At 45.1% G+C, this 15,257-nt stretch overlaps 1 protein-coding gene across 2 annotated transcripts in view; it reads right to left on the bottom strand.

The window, feature by feature from the left end:
• acaca (acetyl-CoA carboxylase alpha) overlaps positions 1–9,596 on the bottom strand; it is a 264,322-nt gene extending 254,726 nt beyond the window's left edge. Inside the window, exons 1-2 of one of the 2 annotated variants that reach the window (XM_043718470.2) lie at positions 9,442–9,596; positions 7,398–7,672 (exon numbers count right to left, since the gene is read on the bottom strand). In XM_043718470.2, the coding sequence (XP_043574405.2) occupies positions 7,398–7,630 (233 nt within the window). In that variant the 5' untranslated portion in view covers positions 7,631–7,672; positions 9,442–9,596. Of the gene's footprint in view, positions 1–2,508; positions 2,709–7,397; positions 7,673–9,441 lie in introns of those variants that run through there. The other variant, XM_087977363.1, reaches the window with a different exon arrangement.
• Between the last annotated feature and the right edge of the window lie 5,661 nt (positions 9,597–15,257).

The raw sequence follows: 15,257 nt of genomic DNA, 5'->3' as shown, positions 1-15,257 counted from the left end.
CATTTACATTTGTCATAATCTCAGATATGATACAACTGGGTGATTTTGATAACAGCTATTTTAGTACTTCATCAGGAGCGAGGAGCACATTCCCTGGATTAGAAAGGAATTCCTTTTTTTAGTCTCCTAACAGGGTTCTCTCTCACAGCTGGTGTGCAGAAATTTCAGTAGGAACTGTTCACATAATTGGGCTCAGCTTTATACTCTTGCACCGCATGTCAACATTCATGGTTAAGACTTATGTAGAAATAATTACATCTTGGGTAAAATCCTGGAGTAGAGAGCCAGAACCTCCAAATGGATTTTCAAACACCAGGGAGAAAGTTAGCATAAGAAGTTGACCAAAAAAATGTGGCTTGCACTTGAATTACGCTGAAGCAATGTAAACTTCCAAAGATAGCTCATAGAGTTTCATAATTTTCAAGTGTGTCTGCTGTTTGATAAAGCAGCTCAGAGGTTATAGCAGGGGATTCTGTTCAGGTTCATGACCCAGTTCAGCAAACATCCACAGCTTTTTTGAGCTTTGCGAGACAGATCGGATGATCAGATGTTGCATCACAATTCAAAACAGACGGTCTGCAGAGACTATTAGACTTGGCCTTAAGTAAACTCTGCTGACTACTATTAAAAACAGACTTATGTCAGGATCAAAGATTGTCTGTTACACAACCAACAAGCCAGAGTCAAGCCATAATTGCAGCATATTCAAGTTTGATTTGAATGAGGAAAATTATTGCTGACAGAGATTGAGTAGTAGCTTTACAGGCAAAATATGGAGATGCAAGAACTACAAAATGTGATAATAGAGGACTTCCCTATTATAATATAAACTAACATAATATCTGTACAAGACAAACAGAGGAAGGAGTTCAAACTGTATACAAGTACATTTTATCAATATGCTTCCAGCTCAGTGTGGAAGCAGCAATAGGCCGAACTCTGGGAATGAAATGGAGGAAGTGGAGTACCATTCAGAACATTTAGAGAATAGTGATCATGTTATCATCATATTTAGAATAGATGGCTTATTCAAATACAAACAAACTTAACTGGAGGAGAACTAACTTCAAGTAGGAAATCGACTTTGGTCAGGTGGATGGATCAAAACTAATCGGCAAAACAGTAAATTACCAATGGGAAATCTTCAAAGAAGAGACGGATGGCTATGAGCAGGAACATTTCCAGAAGGCGTAGAGGAATGTAATTTAAAGCAAGAGTACTTTGGATAACTAATGGTAGCGAGATTAAGGTGAAACAGAAAAAAAAGGAGCCTTAATTAATATAATTGGACAACCATATAATAATAGAGAACAAGGTTCCTCATCTCTAGCAAAGCCTGGTGCAAAGTACTTAACTTGGCCATGCCAAATATAAACATACAGATATGATCAAAATAAATAAATAAAAGACAAAGAGGGAGTATAAGAACAAAATTAGGAGCTATCATAAAAGGGGACCCAGAAGTACTATGTCCAAACAGAACATCTTGTTGTCAAGGCAGAGATCATGACCGTGATACAAAATGAGACACACACACACCCATCTTCAAGATAACAGAAGATGTTAGCAACGTAGTTCAAATGACAGGAAGCAGTGGAGATATTAAATAAGATAAAAATAATGGTTCCTCCTGCCAGAGGAAGTCAGCACTACTTGTATAATTGATACAGGCAGAAAGTCAGTGCTAATTCCACCCATATAAGTAGGCACAATCCAGCTGGTGCTGAAGGAAACATCTGCACCCCACTAGTTACCTCATTGATTGCCCTGTTCCTGGCCTCCCTAACATTTGCCAATTAATCCACCATTCTCAGTGACAACACAGTGAGGTAGCATGGCAGTGAGAGGGAAAGGCGCAGCAAGGGATTGGAAAGAGTACGGACGAGTGTTAGGAACTGGGAAGAAAGAAAATTGCAATCCTAGGATGTTAACCAGCTTAAGATAATTGAAAATTTATTGCTCCTATTCGTTAATACAGGCAACTCACTACGGAATTGTTTGAAGTAATGTCTCAGCCACTGCGAGCCAGAGCCAGTGAGTTTGTCCCATGCAGTTGCAGTGACAATGACAATAATGACAACCAATGCACTGTGTGAATGTATAGCCAACTTTGCAGATGACACGAAAGTTGGTGACAAGGTAAGTTAGGATGACACAAGGTGTTTGTAGAGGGATAGAGACAGATTAAGTGAGTGGGTAAAAATCTGGCAGATGGAACATAATGTAAGAACATATGAGGTTATACACTTTAGAAGGAAGAACTGAAGAGCTGAACATTATTAAATGGGGACAAACTGCAGAAGGCCGCAGCAAAGAGAGATTTTCACAAAAAAAGCTAGCATCCAAGTTCACCAGGTATTAGTGAAGGTAAGTGGAATGTTGACATTTATTTCAAAGGGAAGAAACAATAAAAATAGAAAGTCTTGCCAAAACCATACAATGAACTAGTCAGATCATAGCTGGAGTACTGTAAACAGTTTTCATACCCTTACCTAAGGAAACACGTACAGGCATTTAATGCAGTCCAGAGAAGGTTCGCCAAGTTGATCTTGGACATGGAGAGATTTTCTTATGAGAAGTAGTCGAGTAGGTTGAGCTTGTACTCATTGCAGTTCAGAAAAATGAGAGGAGACTTTATTGAAAATGTAAAATTCTTACAGGGCTTGTCAGCATAGATGCGGAACCATTACTTTCCCTTCTGGGTGGGTCTAGGACCAGAGAGTATAATGTTAGTAAAGACATTTAAGACAGAAATGAGGAAGACTTTTTTTCTGTGGAACTATTTACTGCAATGGGCTGTCGATGTTGGGTCATTAATTATATTCAAGGCTGAGATGGACCGATTTCTAAGTATTAAGGGTTACCAGGATAACGCAGGCAAGTGAAATCAAGGATTATCAAATGGTCTCAGAGGTCCAGAGTGGACTCGATGAACTGAATGGTCTCCTTGGGGTCCTATATCTTATTGTTTAAAATTAAATGTAATGAATGTAAGGTGGTAGGCATCACTCAGTCCACTTGGGTTGCACTCTCAGTTATTGTATCTAGGGAGTGAAGATAAAAACTAGAGGCTCCATTCACACTCTTCCAATGCCCCTTGAACATGTGGGTAGTTTCAGAGAACTGGGAGAATTTCTGTTTGAGAACGTGGAATTTCTGTTTGAAAAAAGTGATAAACTCAAAACAGATGAGACAACCCAAAGGTCAAGAGTGAAGGGAACTTGTAGAGACAATAATCCCACCCTAAACAAATCAACATGAGGTAAAGTATCAGCTAATACATTAAAATCAGCATGAATTCGTTAAAGTCAAAAAGTGTGGCGCTGGAAAAGCACAGCAAGTCAGGCAGCAGTCGAAGAGCAGGAGAATCGATGTTTTGAACATAAGCCCTTCATCTGGGTGTGAAAAGGTGCTGAAAGATAAATAGGAGGATGGGGGGAGGGTGGGTAACACAAGTTGTGCTTGATTAATTACATGCTCGTGTCATTTGGCCTGACCACTTTTTTTTTGACAAGAACATTTCACCTCAAAGCAACAGGGAGAACAGACATTTTAGTTTTGAAAACAAAATGAGGTTGAAAAGTCAGGAAATCGTTTCCTTTCTCTACCTATATGCAAGACCCAAAAAGCCAGCCTGAATATCTAGACATTAAAATGTGACAAAGCTTTCCTTTGCATTAATGGCTTCCATTTTTAAAAATAATTGCAAAGACGTTCATACTGGACTTGTAGACTTCCCAGCTTCAGAGATTAGATGTGGAGAAAACTCACTTTATCACAAGGATATGCAATTGGCATGTCATTTTTGTGTGGCAATAGCTAATTCATCAGAGACTACTTCTGAGAACACTGGAAACAAATAATAGTCACATAACAAAAACCAGGTTTCTGATAACAGACATTTTTGGAAGCAGCAGCAAAAAGAGCAATGGATCCAAACCAGCACAGAAACAAGACTGCTAAAATTCTTCAGGAGATACAGAATCAGGGCTGGCCTACTATCTACCTATTTGAACAACCAAACCAGGTGACCACTGCAGTGAATCAATGGCCCTCAACTAGAATAAAGCCAAAAATACCTGCTACTGCAAACTATCCATCCTCAACCTCCTGACTTCTATTTCTTCAGTGAATCAAACAAAAAAATGTAGGACAACAGTTCAAGACTTCATCTCAAGAGAAGCAATTGTGACCGTGATTGTTTTAGACTTTTAAGACCCAAGTGCATGCTGCCATTTTGATAATCATCTTTTCTTAACTGTATGCCTGTATGACAGAGTGGGCAGTTTTCTGAATGTACCTTGGGAATTGAATATTAAGTTTATATAAGGATAAATGTTTCAGAAATCTTTTCAGCGTTCTTCATAGTAACAATCACAGAGTTAAAACATTTTTAAAATCCCTTTTAAAACACAACTGTCTTTGTTCATTCCAGAAGTGGCAAAAGGGAAACTATCCTATTTTCTCTCTTATACCTCTAACTGTAACTTGATCAAGTTATTTGTTTTTATTAACTCATGGGACATGGCATCGCTGGCTAGTCAGGATTTATCGCCAAGTTGCCCTTGAGCAAGTAAACCGCTTGACGTTCTTGAATTGTTGCCATTCTCTTGCTGTGGGTTGACACACGATGCCATTAGGGATGGCAACCCAGGTTTGATTCAGAGACAGTAAAGGAATGACAACATATTTCCAAGTCAGGATGGTGAGTGACTTGGAAGAGAATTTGCAAATGGTGGAGTTCTCACGTATCTGCTGTTCTTCTCCTTCGAGATGGAAGTGATTGTGGGTTTGGAAGGTACTGCGTAAGGCTCTTTGGTAAATTTCTCCAGCGCATCTTGTAGATAATAGACTGCTGCTACTGAGTGTCAGTAGTGGATGTTTGTGGATGCGGTGCCAATCAAGTGAGCTGCTTTGCCCTTTAAGGATGGCTAGCTTCTTGAAGGGTTGTTGAAGCTGCACTCGTCCAGACAAGTGGAGAGTACTCAATCACACTCCTGACTTGTGCCGTATAGACGAAGGCCAGACTCTACGGAGTCAGGTGGCACATTACTCGCCATAATTAAGGGACAAAAGCAACAGTGAAGCATGGACACAAAACTGACTAAGGAACAGAAAGCAGAGTCATAGTGAATGGTTACTTATTAGAGTGAAGGGTGGCACATCAGGATCACTGCTCTTTTTGACATATATGAATACATTATGCTGAACATAATGTCAACGATTGTAGATGATACAAAGCTTGGAAATGCAGAAAACAATCGAAGAGAAACAGATTTCAGGAGCAGATAGGTAGACTAGTAAATTGGTTAAGTACATGACAGGTGAAATCTGACAGAAGTGTCAAGTGGTACATTTTATCAGTAGGACACAGGGGTAATGTGAACTAAATAGCGTAGGTTTAAAGCATTTACAGGCAGAGACCTTTGGGACTGTATATACCTTAAAAGGGAACAGGGACAAAAGGCTATTAAGAAGCATGTATGATCCTTAGTTTTATTAATAGAGGATTAGATTTCAATAGACGTTATGCGAAGCCTTATAGTGGTGACCCTCAGTTGGACTATATGTTCATTTCAGGATGACACACTTTAGTTCTAACAGTGTGTAGAAGGGATTTACTACAATGGTAGCAGGGATGAGGGACTCCCGTTACATGGAGGGACTGGAAAAGCTAGGAATGCTCACCTTAGAGGAGACTGATAAAGGCGATAAGGAAAAACTGTTTCCATTAACAGAAGAGCTGAGAATGAGAAGTGACAGATTTAAAATGATTGACAAAAGAACCAGAAGCAACACAACAAAACCTTTTAAAGCAAATAGCAAGTTGTTATAATTTGAAATTCACAATCTAAAGGTTGGTGGAATCAGATCCAAAATTAATATTTCCAAAACAAATAGATGGAGAAAGTATGCTTATCAATCTGTTGAGAGGTGCTTCACATCCTACTGGAACAGTTGGCCTTGAACTCTGGTCTCCTGGTCCGGGGCAGGGGCACTACCTCTGTACACAATATATGCGAAGGAAAAAAACAATACTAGGCCATCAAGAAGAACAGAGAACTTGCATCAGTTGAACAGCTCTACTAGAAACAATCCAGGTCTCCTTTCATGTGATAGCCAGATATATTTAGGAAATAAATTGGTTTTTGAATATTTCTTCCCATCCTGTATGTAGGATCTGGCATATACTTCATTGTAGGCAATCAGCTACTCTGCTATTAACCATTTCACTCAGTAAAGAAATGTAGCATAATGTTTCCACACTGTAAGTAATCTAATCTAAAAAAAAACCACACTCCCACCACTTTACTGCACCTCTCTATTGCCCTACCAATTTCTCCCCTAAAAACCTTAACACCGTGCAATGCCCAGCACAGTTCCCTGGATGGATACACGCTCTGATGTTTCACTCAAGTCATGATGCAGCATAGAAAATTAATGCCAGCAGTCTATTCAGAGAAGTCAAGTTGAGCGCTATCCAAGAATCATTTCACATTCATACTGTGTATCGTAATGCACACATGCACCCATAAATATTTCAAGAATTAAACTGAGCTAATTCCTTTTTCCTAAACTGGGTCTCTCAAGTCAACTACTAATTTGGCACCACTGTCCTGACTGAAATCAGCAAACTCAGCAAAAGGCCAGGGTTGGCAGCTGTGACTGTCCAGCAACCAAAATGAGGTAGACTGGAATATCAGGGGCAATTCCTGAAATTAGGTGGACACAGACAAATAGCTCTTTCAAACTTCTGCCACCAAATATCATGACACAGAAGGGACAATGACGAGCCCATGACAAGGAATCAACACTTCAAAAGAGCCATTGGGTGAAAATTGCTGAAACGACATTATGGAAACAAAATATCTCTGTTCCCAAATCCCCTTTAAAACTGCTCCATCAAGCCCACATTGCCTTTCTTTCTGACAATCAAAATGAATCACTTCTCACTTCTGCGATTAATTTTATCTTTCATGCACTTAACCAATGTACCAGTCTGCCAATGTTCTCTTGAAGTGTGTACCTATCTTCAACATTGTTTACTAGTTTCTAGCTTTGTAGACATCTGCAAACTTTCACATTATGTTCTGTACACCTAAACAGATCCCCTAAAAGATTAAAATGAAAAGGAGATACTCTATTTTACTAGAATCTTTATTCTCAGAAGAAAAAGCAATGTTCAGTAGTTATCCCAGTACTGCAAAGGGTAAGAGCACTGTTAGCTCCTTGCTGAACACAAAATATAGAAGCAAGCAAGCACGTAATGCCTGAAATCTTGATTAGAGTACCTGGCTCAGTAAGCAAGAAACAGTGACAATACCTTGCCTCAAAAATCAAAAATGGTACACAGCATTTCACACAAACAGAAAGGAAAACATTCATTCTGACATTACCTCATCTGTACTGCAATACCATCATTGCTCAGACACAGATCAGACAAACTGTCAGAGTTTACAGAGGAGGGTGATAAGGATCGCTCCTTGTCTTCCAAGATATCTGATTTGATGCTGCCTGCTCCAATCTCATCCTCAGAGTTGTCCTCGGACACAGAACCAATGATGAACTTGGAGTGCTGGCAGCTTGGCTGCAGGTCTGGAAGCTTGGTTGCTGGATCCTGATCTGACATTGTTGCTGCGAACAATGAACACTGAAGAGACAGTAACCAGGGCTGAAACAGAACAGAAAAACTACAATTACAAAGAAAGTTAAAACTTGGAACGACCAAGAGAATGACAGTGGAGGTCTGCTTATTGCAAAACAAGGGTTAAGCTAGGATCTTTCTGTCACTCTGCCATTGAGAGAATTAGATTGGCTGAACAGAGTATGCAATTCAGTAACTTCAACTACTCAGTCATGGACCTTTACATTAAAAATCCAAGTCTCTGTTACAATGTACAGAAATATCTCAAGGTACTTCCAAAAAAACAAAAAAAAAAGGCAACAAGCTAAAGGATGAAATGGAAAGGATGAACTAAATGATGTCCAAAAGAGGTAGGTACCTAAAGTAAGTTTTAAATAAAGAAAGGAAATGGAGAGAAGAGTCAAATCTGAAGATGGCACAGGCAGAGAAGAGGATTTAAATAAGGTCGATGCAGGGATAGAAGCAATATGCTGCAGAAGTAGAAGTGTAGCGAAGTGAACCAAACCTCAGTAGGGAGGCATATCTTCAAGACATAATGGTGAAAATGTTGGTAAGATAGGGAGAGATCCAACAGTTAATGGTTTTTTTTTGTTTTATCTCTGTCTCAGGTACACAGTCACTAGGTAAGACAGAATTATTGAAAATTGCTGGAAAAAGAGATATTTCATCAAAGCTTTTTGTCTTGCACTTATCAGGACATCTTGCAAGAATAAAATTCAAAGAAAAAAATGACACTTCTAAAAGATGAGAGATGAGTATCGATTGGTTAGTGATTAGGAATTTGAGAAGTCTAATCCATTCCACATTCTTGCATTTGTTGCTATTGAGCAAAGTGGCAGAAGGCCCATCTGCTTTTCTAATTTGGCTGCAATTCACCAATATAAAATTGAACATAGCAACAACAACAAAAAACAAAGTCCCTTCCACTAATTTTGAGTTGGTGTTGTAGTAGACAATGACACAGCTTGGAATCAAATGTTCAATCCCTGACAGTACACGACCCACAGTAATCCTGAATCATTGCACTAAGAGCACTTAAAGACAGGCAAATTAGATCCAGGAACCGAGAGAACTGCGGATGCTGTAAATCAGAATGAATTCTAAGTAGGTTAATTAATGTTTAGCTTTCTGTTCCCACAAATGTGCTCTGTGCAAATGCTAAACCCATCGTTCCTGGGAATAATTCAACTCAGAGTAGGTATAGGAAGTACACATGTCCAGTTTCACTTGGTGAGAAAGTAAACAGATATCCGGTGGAAATTAAGGCGACAGCGACCCGGGTGAGTTGCAGTCACTCCACGGTAATAAAGTGTCTGGGCCAGATGCCGGTTGAAAAATCAAGAAGATGAGGTACCACGTGTCTTGCCAGAACGAATTTGCATGCAACATGGTTCCTGAAATTACTGAGGCATCCGATTAGATCCTGGGGTGGGGATATAAACTAAGGTGTGAGGAAAGGTCCAGCTGCTCTGTCCCGAGGACCAGCATTGCCCGGGCCTCACCCACTCCCCTCAGCCTGTGCCCGAGTGCAGTCCGGCTTTCCCCCCTCCGTCTCCTGGATCTCGTCCCTCTAAAGTGATCCAGCCCTGAGAGGGTGGGGGAACAAGGAAGGGGCATCCAACGCCATCGCACACCTGCATCCCCAGGCACATCCCCAATCGCTGAAGCGAGGACATGGACAAACTGAAGCCCCTTCTCCTTTCAAACCGCCTCAACTTGATAACCTCCTGACTCCTCAAGTTGAAGGATGCTACAGGGGGCCCCAGGAGCAGCAGAGGCCACCCGCCGCTACTCACCCGGCTTCAAGGATGCGCCGAAGAATTCTAAATTCGACAGAGAAAGCGCCGTCCGAACCAGGCGCCGGGCCGCGCGGCTCCTCCAGATGCCGAAGTGAGGGGATGGCCGTTCCTCCGGTGACAGTGGCATCAGCCGGTGGTGTGATTCTGGGGTTACTACCGGTCATTCACCTCCGACCCCGCCACGGCCCGGCCCGCCCTTTCACCGTCTGCGCCGTCCCATTGGCTCGCAGCCGGCCCAGCCTCCGGGCCGCGCGGTGGGGCGTGACCAATGGCGAGCCGAGCCGACGGAGACGGCGTTACGTCACAATCGAACCATAGGGGTCAGAGCAGAACTGGTTCAGAGAGAAGCCTCGGGAGTGTGGGAATGGGACTGGGGGAGAAGCCTCGGGAGTGTGGGAATGGGACTGGGGGAGAAGCCTCGGGAGTGTGGGAATGGGAACGGGGGGAGAAGCCTCAGGAGTGTGGGAATGGGACTGGGGGGAGAAGCCTCGGGAGTGTGGGAATGGGACTGGGAGAGAAGCCTCGGGAGTGTGGGAATGGGACTGGGGGAGAAGCCTCGGGAGTGTGGGAATGGGACTGGGGGAGAAGCCTCGGGAGTGTGGGAATGGGACTGGGAGAGAAGCCTCGGGAGTGTGGGAATGGGACTGGGAGAGAAGCCTCGGGAGTGTGGGAATGGGACTGGGGGAGAAGCCTCGGGAGTGTGGGAATGGGACTGGGGGAGAAGCCTCGGGAGTGTGGGAATGGGACTGGGAGAGAAGCCTCGGGAGTGTGGGAATGGGACTGGGGGAGAAGCCTCGGGAGTGTGGGAATGGGACTGGGAGAGAAGCCTCGGGAGTGTGGGAATGGGACTGGGAGAGAAGCCTCGGGAGTGTGGGAATGGGACTGGGGGAGAAGCCTCGGGAGTGTGGGAATGGGACTGGGAGAGAAGCCTCGGGAGTGTGGGAATGGGACTGGGAGAGAAGCCTCGGGAGTGTGGGAATGGGAACGGGGGAGATGCCTCGGGAGTGTGGGAATGGGACTGGGAGAGAAGCCTCAGGAGTGTGGGAATGGGACTGGGGGAGAAGCCTCGGGAGTGTGGGAATGGGACTGGGGAGAAGTCTCAGGAGTGTGGGAATGGGACTGGAAGAGAAGCCTTGGGAGTGTGGAAATGGGACTGGGAGAGAAGTCCCGGGAGTATGGGAATGGGGGAGAAGCCTCAGGAGTGTGGGAATGGGAACAGGAGAGAAGCCTCGGGAGTGTGGGAATGGGAGAGAAGTCTCAGGAGATTGGGAACGGGACTGGGAGAGAAGTCTCGGGAGTGTGGGAATGAAACTGGTGGAGAAGTCTCGGGAGAGTGGGAATGAAACTGGTGGAGAAACAGCGGGACTGTGGGAATAGAATGGGGGAGAAGTCTCGGGACTGTGGGAGAAGCATCAGGAGTGTGGGAATGAGACTGGGGGAGAAGTCTCGGGAGCGTGGGAATGGGACTGGGGGAGAAATTGCGGGAGCGTGGGAATGGGAACGGGAGAGAAGACTCAGGTGTGTGGGAATGGAAGCGGGAGAGAAGCCTCGGGAGAGTGGAAATGGAACTGGGGGAGAAGTCTCAGGAGTATGGGAACGGGGGAGAAGCCTCGGGAGTGTGGGAATGGGACTGGGGACGAAGTCTCAAGTGTGTAGGAATGGGAACGGGGGAGAAGTCTCAGGAGTGTGGGAATGGGAACATGGGAGAACCTCAGGAGTGTGGGAATGAGACTGGGGGAGAAGTCTCGGGAGTGTGGGAATGGGGGAGAAGCCTCGGAAGAGTGGAAATGGAACTGGGAGAGAAGTCTCAGGAGTATGGGAACGGGGGAGAAGCCTCGGGAGTGTGGGAATGGGACTGGGGGAGAAATTGTGGGAGTGTGGGAATGGGGGTGGGGAGCATTGGGAGTGTGGGAATGGGGAGATGCCTTGGGAGAGCAGGAATGAGACTGGGGGAGTAGTCTCGGGAGTGTGGGAATGGGGGAGAAGCCTTGGGAGTGTGGGAATGGGACTGGGGGAGAAGTCTCGGGAGTGTGGGAATGGGGGAGAAACCTCGGGAGTGTGGGAATGGGGGAGAAGCCTCAGGATTGTGTGAATGGGACTTGGGGAGAAGTCTCGGGAATGGGGGAGAAACCTAGGGAGTATGTGACTGGGGGAGAAGGGTCAGGAGTATGGGAATGGGAGAGAAGCCTCGGGAGTGTGGGAATGGGACTGGGGGAGAAGTCTCAGGAGTATGGGAACGGGGGAGAAGCCTCGGGAGTGTGGGAATGGGACTGGGGACGAAGTCTCGTGTGTAGGAATGGGAACGGGGGAGAAGTCTCAGGAGTGTGGGAATTGGAACAGGGGAGAACCTCGGGAGTGTGGGAATGAGACTGGGGGAGAAGTCTCGGGAGTCTGGGAATGGGGGAGAAGCCTCGGGAGTGTGGGAATGGGACTGGGGGAGAAGCTTCAGGAGTATGGGAACGGGGGAGAAGCCTCGGGAGTGTGGGAATGGGACTGGGGGAGAAGTCTCAAGTGTGTAGGAATGGGAACGGGGGAGAAGTCTCAGAAGTGTGGGAATGGGAACGGGGAGAAGCCTCGGGAGTGTGGGAATGGGACTGGGGGAGAAGTCTCGGGAGTGTGGAAATGGGGGAGAAGCCTCGGGAGTGTAGGAATGGGACTGGGGGAGAAGCCTCGGGTAGGAATGGGACTGGGGGAGACGTCTTGGGAGTGTGGGAATGGGACTGGGGGAGAAGTCTCAAGTGTGTAGGAATGGGAACGGGGGAGAAGTCTCAGAAGTGTGGGAATGGGAACAGGGGAGAAGCCTCGGGAGTGTGGGAATGGGGGAGAAGTGGGACTGGGGGAGAAGCCTCGGGTAGGAATGGGACTGGGGGAGAAGTCTTGGGAGTGTGGGAATGGGACTGGGAGAGAAGTCTCGGGAGTGTGGGAATGGAACGGGGAGAAGCCTCAGGAGTGTGGGAATGGGAACGGGAGAGAAGTCTCAGGAGTGTGAGAATGGGAGAAAAGCCTTGGGAGTGTGGTAATGGGTCTGGGGGAGAAATCGAGGGAGTGTGGGAATGAGACTGGGGGAGAAGTCGCAGGAGAGTGGGAATGGGACTGGGAGAAAATCAGTATCCTGTTCCTGCCTTATCTCCATAACCCTTGATTCCACTATCTTTGAGAGCTCTATCCAACTCCTTCTTAAATGAATCCAGAGAGTGGGCCTCCACTGCCCCCTGTGGCAGAGCATTCCACACAGCCACCACTCTCTGGGTGAAGAAGTTTCTCCTGAGCTCTGTTCTAAATGGTCTACCCCATATTTTTAAGCTGTGTCCTCTGGTTCGGCACTCACCCATCAGTGGAAATATGTTTCCTACTGCCAGAGTGTCCAATCCTTTCATAATCTTATACATCTCAATCAGATCCCCTCTCAATCTTCGAAACTCAAGGGTATATAAGCCCAGTCGCTTCAGTCTTTCAGTGTAAGGTAATCCTGCCATTCCAGGAATTGACCTCGTGAATCTACGCTGCACTCCCTCAATAGCCAGAATGTCTTTTCTCAAATTTGGAGACCAGAACTGCACACAGTACTCCAGGTGTGGTCTCACCAGGGCCCTGTACAGCTGCAGAAGCACCTCTTTGCTTCTATACTCAATTCCTCTTGTTATGAAGGCCAGCATGCTTTTAGCCTTCTTCACTACCTGCTGTACCTGCATGCTTGCCTTCATTGACTGGTGTACAAGAACACCCAGATCTCTCTGTACTGCCCCTTTACATAAATTGATTCCATTGAGGTAGTAGTCTGCCTTCCTGTTCTTGCTACCAAAGTGGATAACCATACATTTATCCACATTAAACTGCATCTGCCATGCATCTGCCCACTCACCTAACTTGTCCAGGTCACCCTGTAATCTCCTAACATCCTCATCACTTTTCACCCTGCCACCCAGCTTTGTATCATCAGCAAATTTGCTAATGTTATTGCTGATACCATCTTCTATATCATTAACATATATTGTAAAAAGCTGTGGTCCCAGCACGGATCCCTGCGGTACCCCACTGGTCACTGCCTGCCATTCCGAAATGGAGCCGTTTATCACTACCCTTTGTTTCCTATTAGCCAACCAATTTTCAATCCAATCTAGTACTTTGCCCCCAATACCATGCACCCTAATTTTACTCACTAACCTCCTGTGTGGGACTTTATCAAAAGCTTTCTGAAAATCCAGGTACACTACATCTACTGGATTTCCCTCGTCCAACTTCATAGTTACATCCTCAAAAAATTCAAGAAGATTAGTCAAGCATGATTTCCCCTTCATAAATCCATGCTGACTCTGTCCTATCCTGTTACTACTATCCAGATGTGCAGTAATTTCATCCTTTATAATAGACTCCAACATCTTTCCCACCACTGAGGTCAGACTAACTGGTCTATAATTACCTGCTTTCTCTCGCCCACCTTTCTTAAAAAGTGGTATAACATTTGCCACCCTCCAATCCTCAGGAACCGACCCCGAATCTATTGAACTCTGGAAAATAATCACCAACGCATCCACGATTTCCCGAGCCACCTCCTTCAGTACCCTGGGATGCAGACCATCAGGCCCCGGAGACTTATCAACCTTCAGACCTAACAGCTTCTCCAACACCAAATCCTGGCAAATATAAATTCCCTTAAGTTCAGGTCCTTCAGCCACTGTTACCTCAGGGAGATTGCTTGTGTCTTCCCAAGTGAACACAGATCTGAAGTACCCATTTAATTCCTCTGCCATTTCTTTGTTCCTAGTAATATATTCCCCTGTTTCTGTCTTCAAGGGCCCAATTTTTGTCCTAACCATTTTTTTTCCTTGCACATACCTAAAAAAGCTTTTACTATCCTCCTTAATATTCCTGGCCAGTTTACCTTTGTACCTCATTTTTCCTCTGCGTATTTCCTTCTTAGTAATCCTCTGTTGCTCTTTAAAAGCTTCCCAGTCCTCAGTTTTCCCACTTATCTTAGCTATGTTATACTTTTTCTCTTTTAACTTTATATGTTTCTTTACTTCCCTCGTCAGCCACGGCCGCCCATGCCTCCTCCTGGGATCTTTCTTCCTTTTAGGAATGAACTGATCCTGCAACTTCTGCATTATACACAGAAATATCCACCATTGTTCCTCCACGGTCATCCCTGCTAAGGTATTGCACCATTGAACTTTGGCCAGCTCCTCCCTCATAGCTCCATAATTCCCTTTATTCAACAGAAGTACTGTCACTTCCGACTGTACCCTCTCCTCTCAAATTGCAGATTGAAGCTTATTGTATTATGGTCACTACTTCCCAATGGCTCCTTCACTTTGAGGTCTCTGACCAATTTTGGTTCGTTACACAATACCAGATCCAGAATTGCCTTCTCCCTGGTCGGCTCCAGCACCAGCTGCTCTAAGAATCCATCTCTGAGGCACTCCACAAAGTCTCTTTCTTGTGGCCCAATACCATCCTGATTCTCCCAGTCTACCTGCATGTTAAAATCCCCCATAACAACTGTAGTGACATCTTTGCGACAGGCCAATTTCAGCTCCTGATTTAACTTACATCCGACATCCAGACTACTGTTTGGGGGTCTGTAGATGACTCCCAAGAAGGTCTTTTTACCCTTGGTATTTCGAAGCTCTATCCACACTGACTCTACATCTCCTGACTCTAGGTCCCCCCGCACAAGGGACTGAATATCATCCCTTACTAACAAGGCCACCCCACCCCCTCTGCCCGTCAGTCTGTCCTTACGATAACACGTGTATCCTTGAATACTCATTTCCCAGGCCCTGTCCACTTGAAGCCACGTCTCAGTTATCCCC

This window comes from Chiloscyllium plagiosum, unplaced genomic scaffold, assembly GCF_037043375.1.
Source record: "Chiloscyllium plagiosum isolate Xiang-an unplaced genomic scaffold, Cpla_swu_hap1 HiC_scaffold_31, whole genome shotgun sequence".
In the NCBI taxonomy this organism is placed as follows: domain Eukaryota; kingdom Metazoa; phylum Chordata; class Chondrichthyes; order Orectolobiformes; family Hemiscylliidae; genus Chiloscyllium; species Chiloscyllium plagiosum.
This window is presented reverse-complemented; position numbering and strand designations above follow the sequence as displayed.